The sequence below is a fragment of the Mustela putorius genome, unplaced genomic scaffold, assembly GCF_011764305.1.
Source record: "Mustela putorius furo isolate JIRA1106 unplaced genomic scaffold, ASM1176430v1.1 tig00003845_pilon_pilon_pilon, whole genome shotgun sequence".
Classification (NCBI taxonomy): Eukaryota; Metazoa; Chordata; class Mammalia; order Carnivora; family Mustelidae; genus Mustela; species Mustela putorius.
In genome coordinates this window covers 5,322,256-5,341,274 of record NW_025421998.1, presented here as the reverse complement: position 1 = coordinate 5,341,274, position 19,019 = coordinate 5,322,256, and the positions used below count along the sequence as shown (strand labels likewise).

The 19,019-nt window shown below is 44.4% G+C and overlaps 1 protein-coding gene across 1 annotated transcript in view; it reads right to left on the bottom strand.

Moving 5' to 3' along the window:
- Positions 1 to 19,019, bottom strand: part of VOPP1 (VOPP1 WW domain binding protein) — a 108,401-nt gene that overhangs the window by 52,416 nt on the left and 36,966 nt on the right. Inside the window, exon 2 of the mRNA XM_004739372.3 lies at positions 4,050 to 4,108. Within this exon, the coding sequence (XP_004739429.1) occupies positions 4,050 to 4,108 (59 nt within the window). The remainder of the gene's footprint in view (positions 1 to 4,049; positions 4,109 to 19,019) is intronic.

Genomic DNA, 19,019 nt, shown 5'->3' with positions numbered 1-19,019 from the left:
GATCCCAGTGGCCCTGTGTCTGCCATGGCCCCAGGACAGGCTCCTTGGCAGGGCCCTTCTCTTATCTTCTCCTCTCTGGCCTCCCGCAGCTCGCACGCTATTGTAGGCCCTGCAGACAAAGGGGGTTGTTGAATGAGCAAGTCCTTGATAGAAGAACGATTTAAGAGGAGAATGAAAGTGAAGGAACGGGATTTGGTGAGGCCACGTGACCACCCAGCTATTTTTAAATCCTACTGTTGCTAGGAGGAGATACTAGGAAGCTCCGAACCAAAGTCAAAAAAGCATGTTTTAATGAAAGGCTTTTGAAAGGGCAGCCTGTAGATAAGAAAGGTAGCAGAATAAAGGGTAGGGGAAAAGGAAAAAAAAATTTTGAAACATGTGTTGTTCCTCTGTTTGGATTTCAAAGGGACTTTTTCTTTAAAAACAAGGAGAATATTTTGTTTGTACACATACGTATGCAGGCTTCCAGCTCAACAGAGGTCAAAAAAAAAAAGAAAAGAAAAGAAACCAATGAAAGAAATTTAAAAAATTGACTGAAGGGAGAAGGCAGTGGGAGAAAGATAATTTAGCATAAAGAAATCCAAACAGGCAATGGTAATTTTGTACATCTAGGTAGCTATAGAGGAAGCCTAATTATCTTAAAAAATTAGCCTCTATTAGCTTGGTAACTTTAATGCTGGAATAAAATTCAGGAACATGCAGAGAAAGCAAGAAAAGTAGGAGTACCATATGGGATTTCTGGTGAGAGACATGAAATCAGATTTCAAATGTACGAGTAAAATCTCTAAAACAAGTTTGCAAACTAGATGTTCTCTCCCTAATGCATTCCATGAAAAATTATAGGCACAAAACAGAGGAATCATTTGGAATATATTTTCTGCAGGGGAAAAAAATCCTGTCACAGAATAGGAAGACGTCATTTGGAGTCAACGCCTCTTTAAGAAATTCCCTATTTTGAAGGCTCCTATGCAGCAATGAAAGGCAGAACACACCAGAAGTGTATTTTGAAGGTGAGATCTGTTAACTCCTGGGATTTAAATTTAATGTTAAAGGTGCTTCGAAAACAACTGCTCAGTCACATGTTATTATACTGCAGCTCCCGGGAGCACAGGCACCTTCCCCGACCCACACCACTGTCTCCCGGCAACAGCGGCGTCGGCAGACACTCCCCGAGCGTCTGGGGACTGAACAAACGAGGCGCGGCCGTCGCAGCCCCTTGAGCTTCCTGTGCGCTAAACCTGTGTTGTGAGGCAGGCCTGGTTCTCCAGCATGGAGACCGGACAGCACTGGCATGGATGCTGGATCTCGACATCCAGGCTACAAGTGAGCGTGAGCTCAAGCCAGATACAAGTTCACCTTGACCTGCACCACCGTCTCCCTGGAGAACCCAAGAGAGCTGGCTCTGGGGAGCAACAGGGCTGTTGCCCGTGTCCTCCGCAGTCCCAAGTGCTTCTGGTTGGGGCTGTGATCTTCCTGGGCCTGTCATCTGGCTGGCAGCACACTGGTCCTTGAGTAGCAGAAGCTTGGACAGAGAAGAATTCATCTACAACCACGTCCCCTCAATCCTTGTGTCCTTCAGCAGCCCCACTGGATGGAAAGCAGCGGGGAGAGCCTCCATGGGGAAACTCGTCGCAGGCGCAGGACAGTGACAAGCGCAGCTTGTGGAGGAACTGACCCTGTGTGCACACCGAGGAGAGGCACGCAGCCTTGGGGGTATGTGTGTTTACACACGATTTCAGTGCTGAGCACGCCACACGCCCAGGTCAACACTCACATTCCATGGGGGAGCTAACAGGGAATCAGGTCCAAAGGCTGGTGAAGAGTGGCGTGCGTGGCCTGGCTGCAGCATGTGGAACTGGACAGAGGCCATGATTCACCATGTGTGGATGGACGATACACAGATGAACTGTTCCCTTCGAAACGGGGACTTCTGTTACGTGGGTTTCCCCGCAATTAAAAAAGAAAGTCATAGTGTGTGTGGTTGGGGCTTTCAAACGGCTGTGGGTTAAATGAAATTAACTCATGTCAGGGGCTATAGTAAATTCTCAATGTTACTATTATTCCTTTTTATATGAGCTTCAGCACTGGAGTAATAGAGTGAGTTTCCTTTCTAATTTTTAGAACCCCCTCCACCACTGGTAAAGAGACGAGAGAAGAAACAAAATCAGCAGACAAACCACACTAAAGACAGGACAGGGCTTATCTCTGTGTTCTCCGTTGATACAAAAACCTTTTCCAAATATGGAGGGAGTAAGTAAATAAATAAAGGAACAAAAAACAAGTAAACCCAAGAACAGCAATGACCTCCACCTCCCAAATTCTCAAAGACCAAGAAATGGGAGCACCAGGTGGCTCAGTGGTTTCCTGACTACCTCTCGATGTCGACTCATGTCATGATCTCAGGGTCCTGAGCCTGAGCCTGCTTCAGGCTTCATGCTCAGCAGAGAGTTGCTTGGGAGTCTCCCTCTCTCCCCCTCTGTTCTCCTGGTCCCCCCCCCCCGCCCCGCTCACATGCTCACCTGAACGCATTCTCTTCCTCTCTCTCTCTCCCAAATAAATAAATAAATATTTTTAAAAACCACCAGGAAATGATTCATCAGCTCATCTACAAGACAATTTGACAAAGGTCTGTTTTCAGGGGCGCCTGGGTGGTCTGACCGGTTAAGTGTCCAACTCTGGATTTGGGTCCGGGTCCTACGATCGAGCCTCATGTCGGGCTCTGTGCTACTTAGGGTTTTCCCTCTTTCCCTCCCTCTCCCTCTCTCCTCCTTTCCAATGCCTCCTGGTGGCACAAACTCTCTCTAAAAAAAGAACTAAAGTTTACCAAGGAATATCCATTATCCCAAGAACCAAAATATTTTATCTCCATGCTCTTTCATAGCCATGTTTATTCAAGCTGACAACTCTGTAATTAAAGCCCCTATGCTGCTGCTTTATTTCCCAAGTGGGTTTTGTCATTTTGCCGCTGCAGAGACCTTCTGCCAGGACTCCTGCAATGTGGGGCATTAAGGACCTTGCTTGTTGGTATGTCCCATTCCCAGGCAGGCAACATTTCTCCTCCTATACTGGTCTCTTTCAGATCAGAAATTCCACAAAAATGGCAGGTAATAAAAATGTACCTCTTCGCCAATTAAGAAATAACATTCTTTGCTACTATTATGTATTTCCTGTCCTATCTCCTTATATGCTAAAATATACAGTGTTTCTGCTCTAATACGATTATATACACTACTGAATGATCCCATGTTTTACAAAATTAACTACCAAAAATAACCGTTTCAGAAAAATCTGATTTCGGTCATTCCTCTCAAAACCTATGGAACTACAAAACACAATAAAAATAATAATTGATAACCTGGAGAGTTAATCTGACCCCTAGGCAGGTGGTGCAGCACAGCCAGTGGCTAACTCAGCCAACATTTAAAAAACACACACACTCATAAAACAATAGGGGTAAAACACAATAATGCTTTAATTAGAGCAACACTGGCAGGGGCCCAGGCACAGGAAGAATCACAAGCTGCCAAGAGCCATGAAAGGCTGACTGCCCCTGACTAGGGAGGGGCCCAGGGCCAGGTGGTCTTTCTGATCACGGCCAACACACACACACACACACACACACACACACACACACACATACACTCACAGTAACTGACCTAAGGACTTTGCCCTATGCAGCTCAAGTTCAGAATCATACTCCCCCTATACTTATTCCCTTTGCCTAGGAAAATTTGTATAAATCAGTTTTACTCTGGTTCTGCTCAGACATCTTGCCCTCTTTGACCAATTATGTCTGAATGGACCTGTCTCCCAAAACAAAGAACCTGGCATTTCGTGCTGTCCTCAGAGGAAGCGGTCTGAGCCAGCTGAGTGTTCTTATAAAGGTCGCCTGCACGTTCATGAGGAGAGGCAGGTGAAACCAAGGGCAAAGGCCTCTGCAAACTGAGTTTTCCCCATCCCATAACCAGTCCTATGTCCTATGAAAGAAATAATGCCCAGAGAAAGACATGACCACAGAATCAAACCCACAGAGAAATGCAAATACTTACATATAATATGTTGGATAGAGTCCTTCAAAATACCAGCAATGTTTTTTGGCCTCTGTGCACTGAAAATAGAAGAAAAACTTTATCAGTGAAAGTCGTCTGCATATTGTTAAGAAGATCTGACAAAAAAACACAAGGATGGATGAATTAATATACCTTGAAGTGTGAAAAGCAGAGGGTTAGGGGAAACAAAGGATTAGAGGGAGATCCACCCCCATGATGACTTTCTTTTAAAAAAAGACTTTATTTATTTATTTGAGAGAGAAAGAGAGCACAAGCAGTGGGAGGGACAGAGGGAGAAGGAGAAGTAGGCTCCCCACTGAGTAGGGAGACTGATGTGGGACTCCATCCCAGGACCCTGAGACCATGACCAGAGCCGAAGGCAGTCTTTTAACCAAATGAGCCACCCAGGCGTCCCCACAATGATTTTTTAATTTTGCTAATTTTACATCTATTTCCCTATAATTTTTCTAGCCTTTATATCCCTAAATATATGGGCATAATCAATTCATTAAAAAAGTAAACTGAAGACAATCCATTTTTAAAAATTCATATGGTACCATACTTCAAATATCTAAAATAAGCTAAAAATAAACTATTACAGATATCCCCATTTCCCCCCAACCGTCATTTTTGAAAGGTATTTCCCAGTTTTAACATTTCTAGATCTTCATATTCCAATGTATTCCAAAGGACACATTCAAATCATTGATCTCCTGGTGGGGCTCTACAGCTGCCGGACTTTGTAAATCAGGATTCACTTGCCAGCAATAGTGGCGCCCTCTGCCCTCGTTCCCGGGGTGGAGCAACCGAGGAGAAGGACACGGAAGGATAACAGGTAATAGGAGCCTCCCCAGTGCTTTCCAAGGAAGTCTGACACTTGACATAATGGAGGGCAGAGCAGGTGTAATGTGACCTTGCTGGACTACCTTACACACCTCCAGCAACCGAGAGAACGTGGGCCAAGCGCTGAGTGAGAGCTCCAAGCAGAAACACTCTCATGGACCTGAACATAATTTGTCTATAATTCTTCAGCTTGTGCTATCATTTTTTCTTTAATTCATGACGTCCCACATTCATGGTCCAGTTCACTGGACCCTATGTATAAACAATAGGGTCAAAATATTCATAGTGCAAAGCTACCAGCATGAAAACAAGGAGAGGCATCATGAAAACACATCTTCTTTGGGCAAGGCAGGGACTAACTGTTTCACTCCGCCCTCTCTCCCCCAGGGTAGCCTTCCTCTGCCTTTCCTGGCCCTAGCAGATATATGGCAATGCCCTCTTGCAATGAACGGTCTTCCCGACAGCTCTAAGGAAGTTTCAGAAGCAGACCCCAGCTCTCGAGAAGAGTGCCAAGGGAAAGGTGAAAGCAAATGCTATGTGTTACACTGGCTAAATCAGATGGGTTAGGCAAAGAGCGGGAAACACTGCATTTGTTAAAATGTGCTTCAGGACCCTCAGAAGTACACTCGGGCAGCCTGAAGTGACCCAGTTTCATTAATGGAAAATGAGTTTAATTTAGACTACGTTAGTTCCTGCCCAGTTCAAGAAATGAAGTTCAGACAGCCGAAGCAATCAATTTATTTTGGCAAGGAAGAGCAATTTCAGGTCTCTGCCCTAAATTACAATCCATTCCACTAGAGTCCTCTATTATAAGCTGAGAAACCAGGTCGTTCTTCCAGGTAGCATATTAAATGTTTCTTCTTCATTCTCTGTCACTACTGGAGATAGGCACACATTCTCTGTCCTAGACATTCAACTCTCCCCAAACTGTCCTATGACTACAGGACAGCAGAAAAGAGAAGCCGACCAAGACATGGGGGCCTGCTCCCAGATCTGCCATGAACAGGCTGACCGACTCTGGGAAAGGCAGTGCTCTCTGAGCCCAGAACCCAGCTGCCTGCGTGGTGGTGGTCTGTGACATACACAGAGGCGTGTATGCGATCTGTGGGAATCCATGGGAGCAGGTATGAGCTTCAGAACTACAAGAGGATCTATTAAAGCTCTGAATCATTACAGACAGCATAACTCCCAGACACTCTCGTGGGGAGCCTGCTTCTCTCTCTCTGCCGTCCCCCCGACCCCCGCTTGTGCTCTCTCGCACCCACTCTCTCTCTCAAACACATCTGAACAAAATCTTAAAAAAAAAAAAAAAGGAAAATTTTATAGCCACACTTCCTGAACAGAAGAGAAAATACCTTTACCATTGAAACATAGTTTCATTTTACCCTTACTTGAAATTAGTTAGAAATGTGCAAATGTCCAGGCAACTTCCCATTATTTTTGGTACCTGGACTTTTACAACAGCCTTCTTGTAAGGAATGTTAACACTGTAATAAGACATCCATATACTTCACCAAAGGTAAAATGGGGTATTATTCCATTTTATAGCTAGATAACAGGAAAAACACAGAGTCACATATTTCATTAGCCAACTGAGAACACTGAACGAGGGCTATGAAGTCCTGGGAATTTTCACGTTGAGCCTTTCCTTCACTAAATGCTTGTGAACTGAACCCCGGGTGTCAAAGTCAGCTTGCACACCAACCAAGAGCACGACGGTAAGACTGAAGATTAGGTTCCCTAGGACAGGAGGTGGACAGGAAGATCCCTGCTACAAACCACCGGGGGCTGAGAGCCAGGTTCTGCCAAGTGGAAGTCTCCCGCCAAGCCCTATCAATCCCAATCCCCAAATCTAGCAAAAGCACCAGGATTCAGGGCAAAGCCAGAGAGCCGGAGCTTTGGCCATATGGTCAAAATGGGAGTTTGTGAGGGATGAGTAAGGGGGGGTTTCCGGAGCATTCCCAAACTCTCAGAAGGGACCTCATGAGCAAGCAGAGGGGTGGTAGGGGGACAGGCAAAAGAAAGGCACTGTGCTAGGGTCCACTGGAAAAAACACCCAAGTCAAGGGGGATGGACGGATCCGTCCCACAGAAGAGAGATGAATCAAAACCTAGAGAGCTGGGTTCTCATGCTGAGAACGTACCAGCCATGGTGCCAGTCAGTCTGGACCTCAGACTTTTTATTTTGAAAACAGGACAGACTCCCTTCTGTGCTGAATTTGTAAGATGGCTTTATGAAGTAACTGCAATTGAATGCCTCGAGTGCCTGGCCAGACCAGAGTAGAGTTCACTGAGTCTCAGGCCCAGCCAACAATTCTATCTCTAAATGTCTCTAAATGTGTCCTGAATCAAGCTTTCTTAATTCCCTGCAACAGATGACTTCCAAGACTCATTTTCCTGTGATCGCAGACCATCAAAGAGAAGCAGTGCTTCCGAGCCCCTTGAGAGGCGACTTCTATGTATTTAGTACCTTACATTTGCAAGGAAAGTTTTCCAAAATCACCCTAAAATAAATAAGCCCTTCTCTAAAAAAAATTTTAAGTATATAAACTAAGAAAAAAAAATTTTAGGGTTATGTCCACCCCAAAAATAGGCCTACCCATTCTACCATAGTTACTGACATGATACTATCATGGGTTTTTGAGGATTGACCATCTACTGAAACAGAAAATATATCTGTTAGGGAAGTCCATGTCAGCTGCTCTGTTACTGACCGGGCAGTCCCACAGCCAGCGTGCTCTAGGAGTCTGGGCAAACAGTAGGCCCTCGATGCACTCACAGTGTAATATTCCTTCCACGGGGACAATGAAAGTAGTATTAAGCATAATCCTGTACTTCTCAAAGAGATCATAAGGAATAGCAACAATTTACAAACTATTAACAAAGCAGCAGAATATGCAGGATTGTGAGGAAACACATATTTCAAGGAGTAACTCAAATGAGGGTAATCTAAGATTTAGCCTGGAAAGGCTCATGAGACATCTGTAGTCAGGGAAGAATCCCAGTGATCTATTATTCAAGGACTCGGATATTTATAAATGTAGCTGAGCTCTCCTAAATATAGTCATCCACACTCAGCCAGGATCTAAATAAGCCCAAGGAACAAATCCTTGCTAATCCCCAACAGTAATCCTCACACTGACATAAATTATCCTACATCCATCTGTGCTGCATACGGGAGGCCCCAGAAGTCACTGTTTAATAAAATGGCGCATCCTTTCCTAACCAAGGTAAAAGACGGGTTCACCACAATAAGGAAACGGGCGACTCTGAGGGAAACGAAGCTGCCTGTGACTTTGGGGCACATGCGAGTGAAGAGTTAAGGGACTAAAGGATTCGAAACACTGGGTTTTATCAAAATTCCACCCTTTCTCTTCTGTTCAAAGGGGGGTGGAGCAGGATCTCTACATGAATAGCAAACTGGAGACCTGGGGCTTCACTAACGGAACGAATCCCACTGGCACCTAGAAAGCAAGGGGTTTTCTTTCTTTCTTTCCTTTTTTTTTTTTTTTTTTTTTTTTAAGCTTATTTCACTAAGTGTGTCCTGGGCAAATAAGTCCAGGACTCGCTTCAAAATGGTAGGAAGGCCCTGGGAGGATCAACTTGATGACTCTCTTTGTCAAAGGGCAAGGATGTCCTGCTGCGCTTCGGTGCTGCCTTCCCATTCTTCAAGGCTGAACTCGACACATGCCCCAGGATCGTGGCTGCATTCAGCTGCAGCCCAATTAGAGCGGACGCTGACAGGCCCCACAGACTGAACAAAGGGAGCCTCCTGGGTGCTGGAGGGGTTTCTGCTCAGGACCAGGGACAGAGGCAGAGGGCAGGGAGAGTCCTTGCTGAAGTCCAGGCAAGGACTTGTGGAGGCAGCAACAGGTAATTACAGCAAGGTCTCTACATTTCAAATAATAAACAGGAGTAAACACGCTGGAGGAAAACAGGAGAAAAAATTCCTGTAATGGAATTTTACTCAACTTCCCAAGTGCTAATTACTGAATCCTCTGGCGTACGGACATTCTCTTTTTCAGAACGTCTCATCTCCAAGGAACCTTGATTTTTTTTTTTTTTAAAGAAATAAGAGTATGAGTTTTCTCATGAGCATCATTTATTAAAGGAAAGAAAGCTGAGAAACTTTTTAAACAACAGAAATTAAAGATCCTCTAGTGTCTTATAGAAGAAACCAAACAGACATTCCTATATTGCCAGCAAATAATCTTTAAAGATGTAGCACTGTCTATTAATATCTTAACGATTCTAGGGGCATGTAGACTACAAGACACAAATCAGGCCCAGCTGAATATCCCTGGAAAAATTTTGTGGACTCTCATAACTTATTCTGAATAAAGACTTTTTGTTAGCTTTATCTGCTAGCAGAAGAATGGTAGGGGAGCTTAATTAAGCCTGTAACCTTAATGCAAGTAAGTAAAAATCCTCATCTCCAGGAAATGAAAATTAATCAATAACCAAAATTAAAAGGCAGATAATAGCAGAAAATATAAGAGCTTATATAATTCAATAAGAAGAAGATAAAAAATCCCAATAGCAAAAAAAAAAAAAAAAAAAAACCACAGATACAATTCTTCAAAGAAGAAAACCAAACAGTCAATAAAGCTATTTTAAGAGATAAAATTCACTAGTAACAAACTAAATGTAATTTATAAATGTAAATTATAGTGGTATGGTTTTAGCTTTTTTAAATTGTTAAAAAAAAAAAAAAACCAACTGGTATCAACTGTTGATGAGGGCATAAGGCAAAAAAACATACCACATAATAGCGTTGGGAATATTATGTCACAGGAAGACAATTTTTCAATATGTATCCAGAAACCTTGAAATGTTCTCCCCAGAGCAATCTACACATTCAAGGCAATCCCCATCAAAACACCATCGACATTTTTCAGAGCTGGAACAAAAAAATCCTAAAATGTGTATAGAACCACAAAAGGCCCCAAATCGCCAGGGGAATGCTGAAAAAGAAAACCAAAGTTGGCAGCATCACAATGCCTAACCTCAAGCTACATTAACAAGCTGTGATCACCACGACAGCATGGTACTGGCACAAAAACAGATACGCAGATCAATGGAACAGAGAGCCCAGAAATGGACCCTCAACTTTAGGTCAACTAATCTTTTACAAAGCAAGAAAGAATATCCAGCGGAGAAAGACAGTCACTTCAATAAATGGTGCTGGGAAAATTGGACAGTCACATGCAGAAGAATGGAACTTGACCATTCTCTTATACCATACACAAAGATAAACTCAAAATGGATGAAAGAACTCAACATGAGACAGGAATCCATCAAAATCCTAGAGAAGAACACAGGCAGTAGTAACTTCTTTGACCTCGGCCACAGCAACTTCTTGCAAGACACATCCTTAAAGGCAAGGGAAACAAAAGCAAAAATGAACTATTGGGACTTCGTCAAGATAAAAAGCTTCTGCACAGCAAAGGAAATAGTCCACAAAACTGAAAGGCAACCTATGGAATAGGAGAAGATATTTGCAAATGACATATCAGATAAATGGCTGGTATCCAAGATCTATAAAGAACTTCTCAAACTCAACACCCAAAAAACAAAGAATCTAGTCAAGAAGTGGGCAGAAGACATGCACACAGACCTATCTCCAAACAAGACTTACAAATGGCGAACAGACACATGAAAAAATGTTCCACATCACTTGTCATCAGGAAAATACAAATCGAAACCAAAATGAGATACCACTTTATACCAGTTAGAACAGTTAAAATTAACAAGACAGGAAACAACAGATGTTGGTGAGGATGCGAAGAACAGGGAACCCTCTTACACTGTTGATGGGAATGGAAGCTGGTGCAGCCATTGTGGAAAACAGTGTGGAGATTCCTCAAAAAGTTAAAAAATAGAGTTACCCTACGGCCCAGCAATTGCACTAATGAGTATTTACCTCAAAGATACAGATGTAGTGAAAAGAAGGGGCACACACACCCACCCCAATGTTCACAGCAGCAGTGTCCACAAGAGCCAAACTGTGGAAGGAGCCGAGATGCTCTTCAAGAAATGAATGGATAAAGACGTAAAGAAAATTACTGAGTGTTCAGAAAGGATGAATACCTACCATTTACGTCAACAGGGATGGGATGAGAGGGTATTATTCTGAGTGAAGTAAGTCAATCAGAGAAAGACAATTATCATATAGTTTCTTTCATATATGGAATATAAGAAATAGAGCAGAGGATCATAGGGGAAGGGAGAGAAAACTGAATGGGAAGAAATCAGAGAGGGAGACAAACCATGAGAGACTCTTAGCTAGGGGAAACAAATTGAAGGTTGCTGGAGGGGAGGTGAATGGGAGGATGGGGTAGCTGGGTGATGGGCATTGAGGAGGGCATGTGACGTGATGGGCACTGGGTGTTCTATGCAACTGAAGAATCACTGAACACTACATCTGAAACTAATGATGCACTATATTGGGCTAAATGAATTTAAATAATAAAAAAAAAACCTTGAAATGCACCAAACTTAAGGTTTGGTTAACAAAATTATAATACATCCAAAAGATACCTTAGTAGGCATATACCATCAGATTCTAGAAAAATATATAATTGTATGAGAGCACTTTGCTCAGAAAAATAAAGCCAATAAAATAGCATAATTGGAGTAGCATATAGTTGTTTTACACCACAGCAGAGAGGAAGTAATATGTAAAGATACATGCCAAAGTAAAGACAGTAAATTATGTTCTTGGTGGCATTAGAGAGGGTTTTTTTCATTACTCAATTTGGTAATCAAATTTCCAAGCTTCCTCTATGTAACTTTTGTATGGAACATTTTGTTTCTAAATTTGTTAAATTTTACTTTAAAAAGCAGATCACTTGGGCACCTGGCTGGCTCAGTCAATTAAGTGTCTCCCTCTAGCTCAGGTCAGGATCCCAGAGTCCTGGGATGGAGCCCCACATTGGACTCCTTGCTCAGTGGGGAGCCTACTTCTCCCTCTCTCCCCTGTTCATACTCTCTCTCTCTCTCGCTATCTCTCTCACTCTCTTCCAAATAAATAAAATCTTAAATAATAAATAAATAAATAAATAGTAGATCACTTACAGACCAAAAACAAGTGGAGAGTGGACATAAAGAGACACTTAAAATGAGGAAACATAATTGGTTAACAAAAGCAAACATTATCCTACTACTAATTAAATAAAAAGTAATAGATGAACAAGGTTTGTGGAAAATAATATACAAGGTGTAAAGAAGGGGCACCTGCACCCCAATGTTCACAGCAGCAATGTCCACAATAGACAAACTGTGGAAGGAGCTGAGATGCACAGACCTATCTCCAAGAATGGTGTATGAAATAAACACTCATACAGTCAGCAATTAAAACTGTATTTATAAAAATGTTTAACATCATGAAAAATGCACATTTCATGCAGTCATTTTAAAACACACTACATACATTTAATTTGAACAATGTAAAAACAAATAGTATTTGTGGGAAAAATGGGACAATACAAGCCTAAATTTATAGTGTTATTTGGGGACAGTGTGATTTCTTTTGGGTTACTTTGCAAAAATCTCTTTACTTGAACCTTAAACTCTTCTAACAATAATCAGAAGCTTTTGCAGCATGATGCAAAGGGCATGTGAGTCCTAAGCTGGTTTAAAATATGGGATCCACTAAAAGACTCAAAACAGGCACACAGGCATTCCTAGTCATGCCATTTCAACACAAGAGTTCTAAAAACCATGCTTTTCAAAAAACCGTTATCAACAAAGTATAATCATGAGACAGTCATGAGATCCAAGTTCTACCTCAATATGAGGTTTGATTTATATACCATTATGTTGGAAAACTTACACTCATGTTTCTCCATTACTCTCACATGACTACCATACTCACAACACTTTTGATACCCCATGTGTGGGTGTTTTCCCCACTCCTCCAAGTAACTCTGCGACACCAGCTGGACGTCCTCCAGTTTAAGTCAGCTCTGACACTATGTACCAGGAGACAACATTAGCTCACACAGGCTAAGGGCTCAGTCCTACAGGAGTGCCCGTTCTCTCCCTCCCACCTTGTCACCTGGGCTTCTGATCTACTGGCAATGGACCAGAGGTTCCCACAACCCCCTTCTTAGGTTCCATTTGCTGTAATGCCCCATAGAACATTTCACTCACCAAATCGCTGATTTATTATAAAAAGATATAATTCAGGAACAGCCAGATGGAAGAGATGCACAGGGCAAGATAAGAAGAGGTGTGAAAGGTTTCCCATGCCCTCTCTGAACACATCACTGTCTCCAAATCTCCACGAATTCACCAACCCAGAAGGTCTCTGAACCCAGTCCTTTGGGTTTTTATGGAATCTTCATCACATAGGAATTAGTGATTAAATCATCAATCACTGGTGAATCATTCAACCCCCAGCCCCTTTTCCCTCCTGGGAGGAATCAGGGGAAGGTCTGAAAATTCCAACCCTCTCACCATAGGGTTGGTTCCCAATCAACCAGCTCCCCCAACCTCAGATGCTTTTCCAAAAGTCAAGTCAATAATATAACAACAGATGACTTCACTAGGATGAAAACCAAATATGTATTTCTTAGTATAAATCACAGTATCACAAACCACAAAAGTCACCCATTTTCAATGCAGTTTGATGAGTTTTTAGAAATCTTTCTACCTTGTGCCTTCAACACCATACTCCAGTTCTAGAACATTTCCATCGCCCCAGGATGTTCTCTCTTTTCCTTCTGCAGTCAATTCTAGCTCCCATCCCAGCACCAGACCGCACCGATCAGTCCTTTAGCTTTGTCTTGCCTTTTCTACAAGGTCCAATTACATGAAATCATAAGCCTGTAGCCCTTTATGTCAAGATTCTGTCCAGCTAGTTGTGAACTAGATCAGCAGTTCACTCATTGTTAGGGCTGAAAACTATTCCATTGCATGATACGCCCCATTTTGTTTATCCATTCATCTTGCTTGTTTCCTTGTTCAGGCTATTGTGAACAAGGTGCTATGAATTTTTGCATGCAGATCTTTCTGTGGACATATGTCTTTATTTCTTGGGTTCACCCCCCAGGAGTAGAAGTGCCAGGCTATAGGGTGACTCCGTGTTCAGCTTCTTGAGGAACCCCCACACTATCTTCCTGGGCAGCTGAGCAGGCTTCCATTCCTACCTGCGGTGTGAGAACTCTAGTTCCTCCACATCCTCACCAACAGTTGCTGTTATCTGTCTTTGTAATCTCAACTGTCTGATATGTTACCAGTATCCTGCTGTGGTTCTGGCTGGCATTTCCCTAATAACTAACAAGGCAGAGCAACTTTTCACTCTAGCTGCCATTTATGCAACGCCTATTCTCCTCCAGGTACTCATCATATAAAATCTCACTGAACAGCATAACAACCCTGAGAGTTAGGCAGCTATGTAGGTACTTATAGCCAAGTAAATGAAGGTCTCAGACAGGTGACTTAAGGACACACAGGAGATGAGCAGGTCACCTGTGTGACACAGGTCACACAAGAGATGAGCAGAACAAAGTCTGCAGGTTTCTAACATCTGTGCACGTTTTTCTGGCAGTGTACAGATGCCACAATTTTCTGTGTCACAATAATTCATCATCCCAGGCTTTGTTATGTCTGTCACATCTCTCACAGGGAGCCAGAGTGAGATTTATTTCAGGCATGGTTTCATTGCCTAGAGGAAGACTAAAATGACGACTGAAACCGCATGAAGGACCCCACTTCCATCCTCCCAAAATAAACTTCCAGACTTATTAGAAATTACACATTAGAACCCCCTCAAGTCTCAGCACTATCATTTACTGCATCCCCAAGAGCAGAATAAAGGACACAAGCACTAAGCAACACTGTCCAAACTGGGCCAACCGGCCACGAACAATCACAAACCCAAGGAGCCCTAAGCCTATCCAGGGGGCAAACCAACCACTTTCCCGCTCAGCTGCTAGAAATACTCAGAGGTGCTACTTTATAGCCCAGAACAGCACAAAGTGAACACACAAGCTGCAGCCAAAAAAGTCTATGTGACAAATTTTCCAAATGCCACAAAACATCATTCATTCAAAACCTGATGACTGGGAGATTTATTTAGAATAGTCTGAAAGCAGTGATAACAGATGGAAATAGTAGAGCTACTGTTATTTGCTGGCAATGAATGAATATAATCAACCTTAGTTACGGGAACAGTGTAGAGATGAAACCTTTGGATGCTCTCCCTCAGGGCCTAGTCCAGGAGGGCCACCCCTTTGAGGACGAGAGCTATGTTATGAGAAGGTCAACAGACCGGTTTGGCAACAACCCGATCTCCAGCGTGGGTGACCTGCTTGGGTGCCACATGGCACAGGAAGTGACTGAGAAAGCCTAGTCAGGCGTCCCCAACCACACCACACAGTGTCCCCCAAATGGGTAACAGACATAAACTGAAAACACCACTCTCCTCCAGTTGGGCCTAAATCCTTGCCAGCAGACCCAAAACTTAACCACCAGACTAATGAAAAAATATCAGCTTCTTCTCTTCTGTTGCCAGAAACCCCTGGAAAGATTGATAAGCACAGCAGCTTCAAGAGCAAAATGCCAAAAGGTAAATACAGGCTCCTAACTTGGGCTGTGTTCTAGTCTCTCTGCAGGACTTCTACTTTAGAAGGAAAGCATGTTGGATTCTCTGAGAGCATCCAAACTGCTCCAAGTCTGGATTCTAAGTAAGGAGCCCAAGAGCCAAAAAAGAGCTGCGATTTGGCTAAACACGGTGAGAAGCTGAACCGTGGGTCGCCCACATTCAAACATTCAAAAGGCAGTACAACATACGTCTCATCTCCTGCCAAGCATCCCCAGCCCATTCTTTGCCCCCAGAAAGCCCCACACCGTTCCCTGGGTCTTGTTACCAGTGCAGCCCCACATCTACCCCCAGCACCCACTGCAATTTTACCCAACAGCGACTCGCCCTTCAGCTCTCAAATGCCATGTGAATTTCTTCCTAAGCCTGAATGTAGGAGAACCCTGGGGGCACCCCCAATATGGCCTGACCCACCATTTACACACTCTGGACTTGTCCTCTGCAGGCACACCGAGTTCAGTAACCAGTTGTTCACTGGGGCTCACCTCCCCCTTATTCTCCGAAACACAAAGGCAGGCACGTTTCAGCGAAACCCATGTTTGGTTCCCTAAGGCAGCCACACTGCTTTGTCTGCACAGGGTACTTAATACCGGTGCTTAAAGAATGAAAGACAATTCGCCCCCGACACAGCCCCTGGGTGGGGGGGTGGTCTGGGGTACCTGCCTTGCGTACCTCTAACTTGCCACTACACTCGATTCATGTGTCAAGATCTTTGACCTCACCCTCTTGATCCTCTGTTTTTAGGTGCCGGTAACCCTCCCAGAATTTTCTTCCTTACCTTTCTCCTGCTGAGTACTACGTGGGGTTGGGGTGGGGACGAGTGAAAAGAGGAAGGAGAATGGCAGAACTCTGGTCTAAAAGGAAAACAACTCTTTAAGTGTTGCAGACAGCAATGGAATTCCATCCCAAACACGACATTTCTGGAAGAATCCCAGCAGAATTTTTATAGCTCTGTCTCCTAACTCTGTCAGCTATCATTTCTAATAGCTGTCACTGTGTCCTGGGTTTTGTTTTTTTTTTTTTTAATCTATGATGGAAATAATTTTGTGTGGGGTTTTTCAGGGGATCAGCGGGGGGATGGAGAAAGAACAGGAACATGACGCAGTAGCATGGCGAGAAAAGCAGATGCAAAGCAGATGGCAGAACTCATTCTACAGACGTGTAGTAGACAGACGTTCTTTGGGTTTTCTAGGTCGGATATCTGAATTCCACTGGTCTGGCTTGGCTTCATTTCTCCTGTGTAATTCTCTAACCCCTGGTCTTGGCACGTGCACATCCTATGATGGTCACCAGCAGCGTGTGCCCGTTCTCACTCCCCAGGGTGAGCAGCTGTGTCCAAGACCCGGGGCTGCCCTGGGTTTACCCTGGTGGAAGGCATCTCTGTCTCCAGCCTTCGGAGCCCAAAGTTCAATATTTCCGAGGACTGAGTTTCTGCTCTTGAGCTCACTCTGCAGTTACCCCGTTTCTGACCCAACGACCCCCACGTTTCTCCAGGTAGATCTCGTGCAGGTGTCTGCTGTGCAGGGCTCCGTTACAAGCCAGGGACCTTTTTCCAGCTGTCACCTGGCATCTGGACCACATGCCCGGAGGACCATGAGAATCAGACATGCATAATAACACTCACGGGGCTACACCTCGCTCTGTCGAAGACAACCCAAGAGAACCGGGCACAGCACATCAAGTCCTCGCTCCGCAGTCTCCAGCCCAAACTCATTACAGCTCCCGTCATTTTTCCTCTGTGAAGTCACAAACCGCTGTCTTCTGTCCAGTTTTACCCTGCACAGGGCTCCATCACACACACACACAGAAGTGGTGGGGCTCCTACAGCACAGCTTCTGTCAGAAGCTCCAAAATGCCTCACCAGCAGACTGAACTCTAGACTCACAGTGAAGGTCCTGCCTCCACCTGGCCAAGCCCCCTGATTCCCAGCGCATCTGCCTCTGCTCCAACCTCAGCCGCCTTCCACCTCCCCCCACCCCACACCCACCAAAGTTCCCGAGGGCACATCTAGACTTCTCCACCTGCAGTGCTCTCTCCCTGGCGTTTCCATCATGGGGGCTCAGATGAAAACTTCCTGAACTTCCAGAAAAGGAGATGTTACTTACTCTCCTTGGGACTATGACTGAAATTTAGTAAAACAATAAGCACTTAGGCATTCAAGGATTTTCATGTGCATTATCTTCTCATTTGGTCCTAAAATGTATGAATGGGCAGGCTGCTGAGCCAGGAGGCATGCCCTATACATGGTGTCCTGTCCCATGATCCGATCAGAAAGAGACTGTCCCTTTGTGGCTACCGTCCCAGAGCCAGCGTGAGGCCGTCTCCAAGAGCCTGCACTCTCTCCCTGGTGAGGGTGCACTTTGTCACACCTTTGCCTGCCCACTTGCACAGTGTGTGGCCTCTTCTCCCGCAGACCAGGAGCCTCGGAAGTTCGGGGGCCCTGCCTTGTTCACCTGTCAGCTCCAGATTCTGGCCTAGGGTAGGGGGTCAGGAAATGCTTGCCTCTTCCTCTTCCTGCTCACAAGTTTTAATTTGCTTTGACCAAATAGACGGTAGTTTGGAAACTGGTCCTGCCTGCTTTCCAACGAAGACCCAGCCAGGCAAGATTTCATGTAACAAGGACAGAGAACTTAGAAAGCACCTCATGCGGGTGGAGAGCTGAGGAAAACAAAGATGAAAAAAATGCCATACTGTCTCTCCATGTTTTTATGAAGGTAAAAAGGAAAAGAGCGATGGAAATCAGAGTAAAACGGATGGAAAAACAAAGCACAGGTGAATGAGTAACAGGGGCAGGGCATGGGCCACAGGGAAAGGGTGCCCATGCCCACCCAGATTATCACAGGCACCAGCCTCCCTCTCAGCGGGACAGGAAACTCACCCAAACTACCCAGAATGTTAACAGAAAGTGAACAGAATGAAACTCAGTGTGAATCCACAGCTCTTGCAGCAGAACTGGGGGAAGGAAGAAGGAGGGGCCTGCCAGGCAGCAGAACCAGATTTAAAGTTATGTCTAAGAAATCTGGAAGGTTCGGCAGAAACTCCAGTCAGAAGCTTCTGGAGGGAAGAGGTTGGCAGTGGACTGAATGCACATGGTTAATAAAGGCTTCTTCAACTGACCCTAATTATCGAAGCGGCAGGCCTAGAAGATCCCCTCCTCCCGACCGAGTGGGACCTCCATGGAGGGGAAGGCTGCTCGTGGTTGGCTCTGATACTGTCTGCTCTGCTCTGACGGCTTCTGCTGGTTTCCTCAGGCCAAACCCACAGAGCTCAGCTATGGCATGAAAGACGGAGCCAAATGTCTCACTGAATTCTCTCCTCTCAGTCAGATGGACCTTAGCTCACATATAATACCCAGGGCTGTTTTTACCAAGCGAAAATCTATGTGAACCAAACCCAGTCAGAAGAGCTACTAAACCTTTTTTTTTTTTTAAGGATTTATTATTTGAGAGAGAGAGAGAGAGAGCACGCACAAACAAGCAAGGGAAGGGGCAGAGGGAGAGAAACCCTCAGGCAGACTCCCCA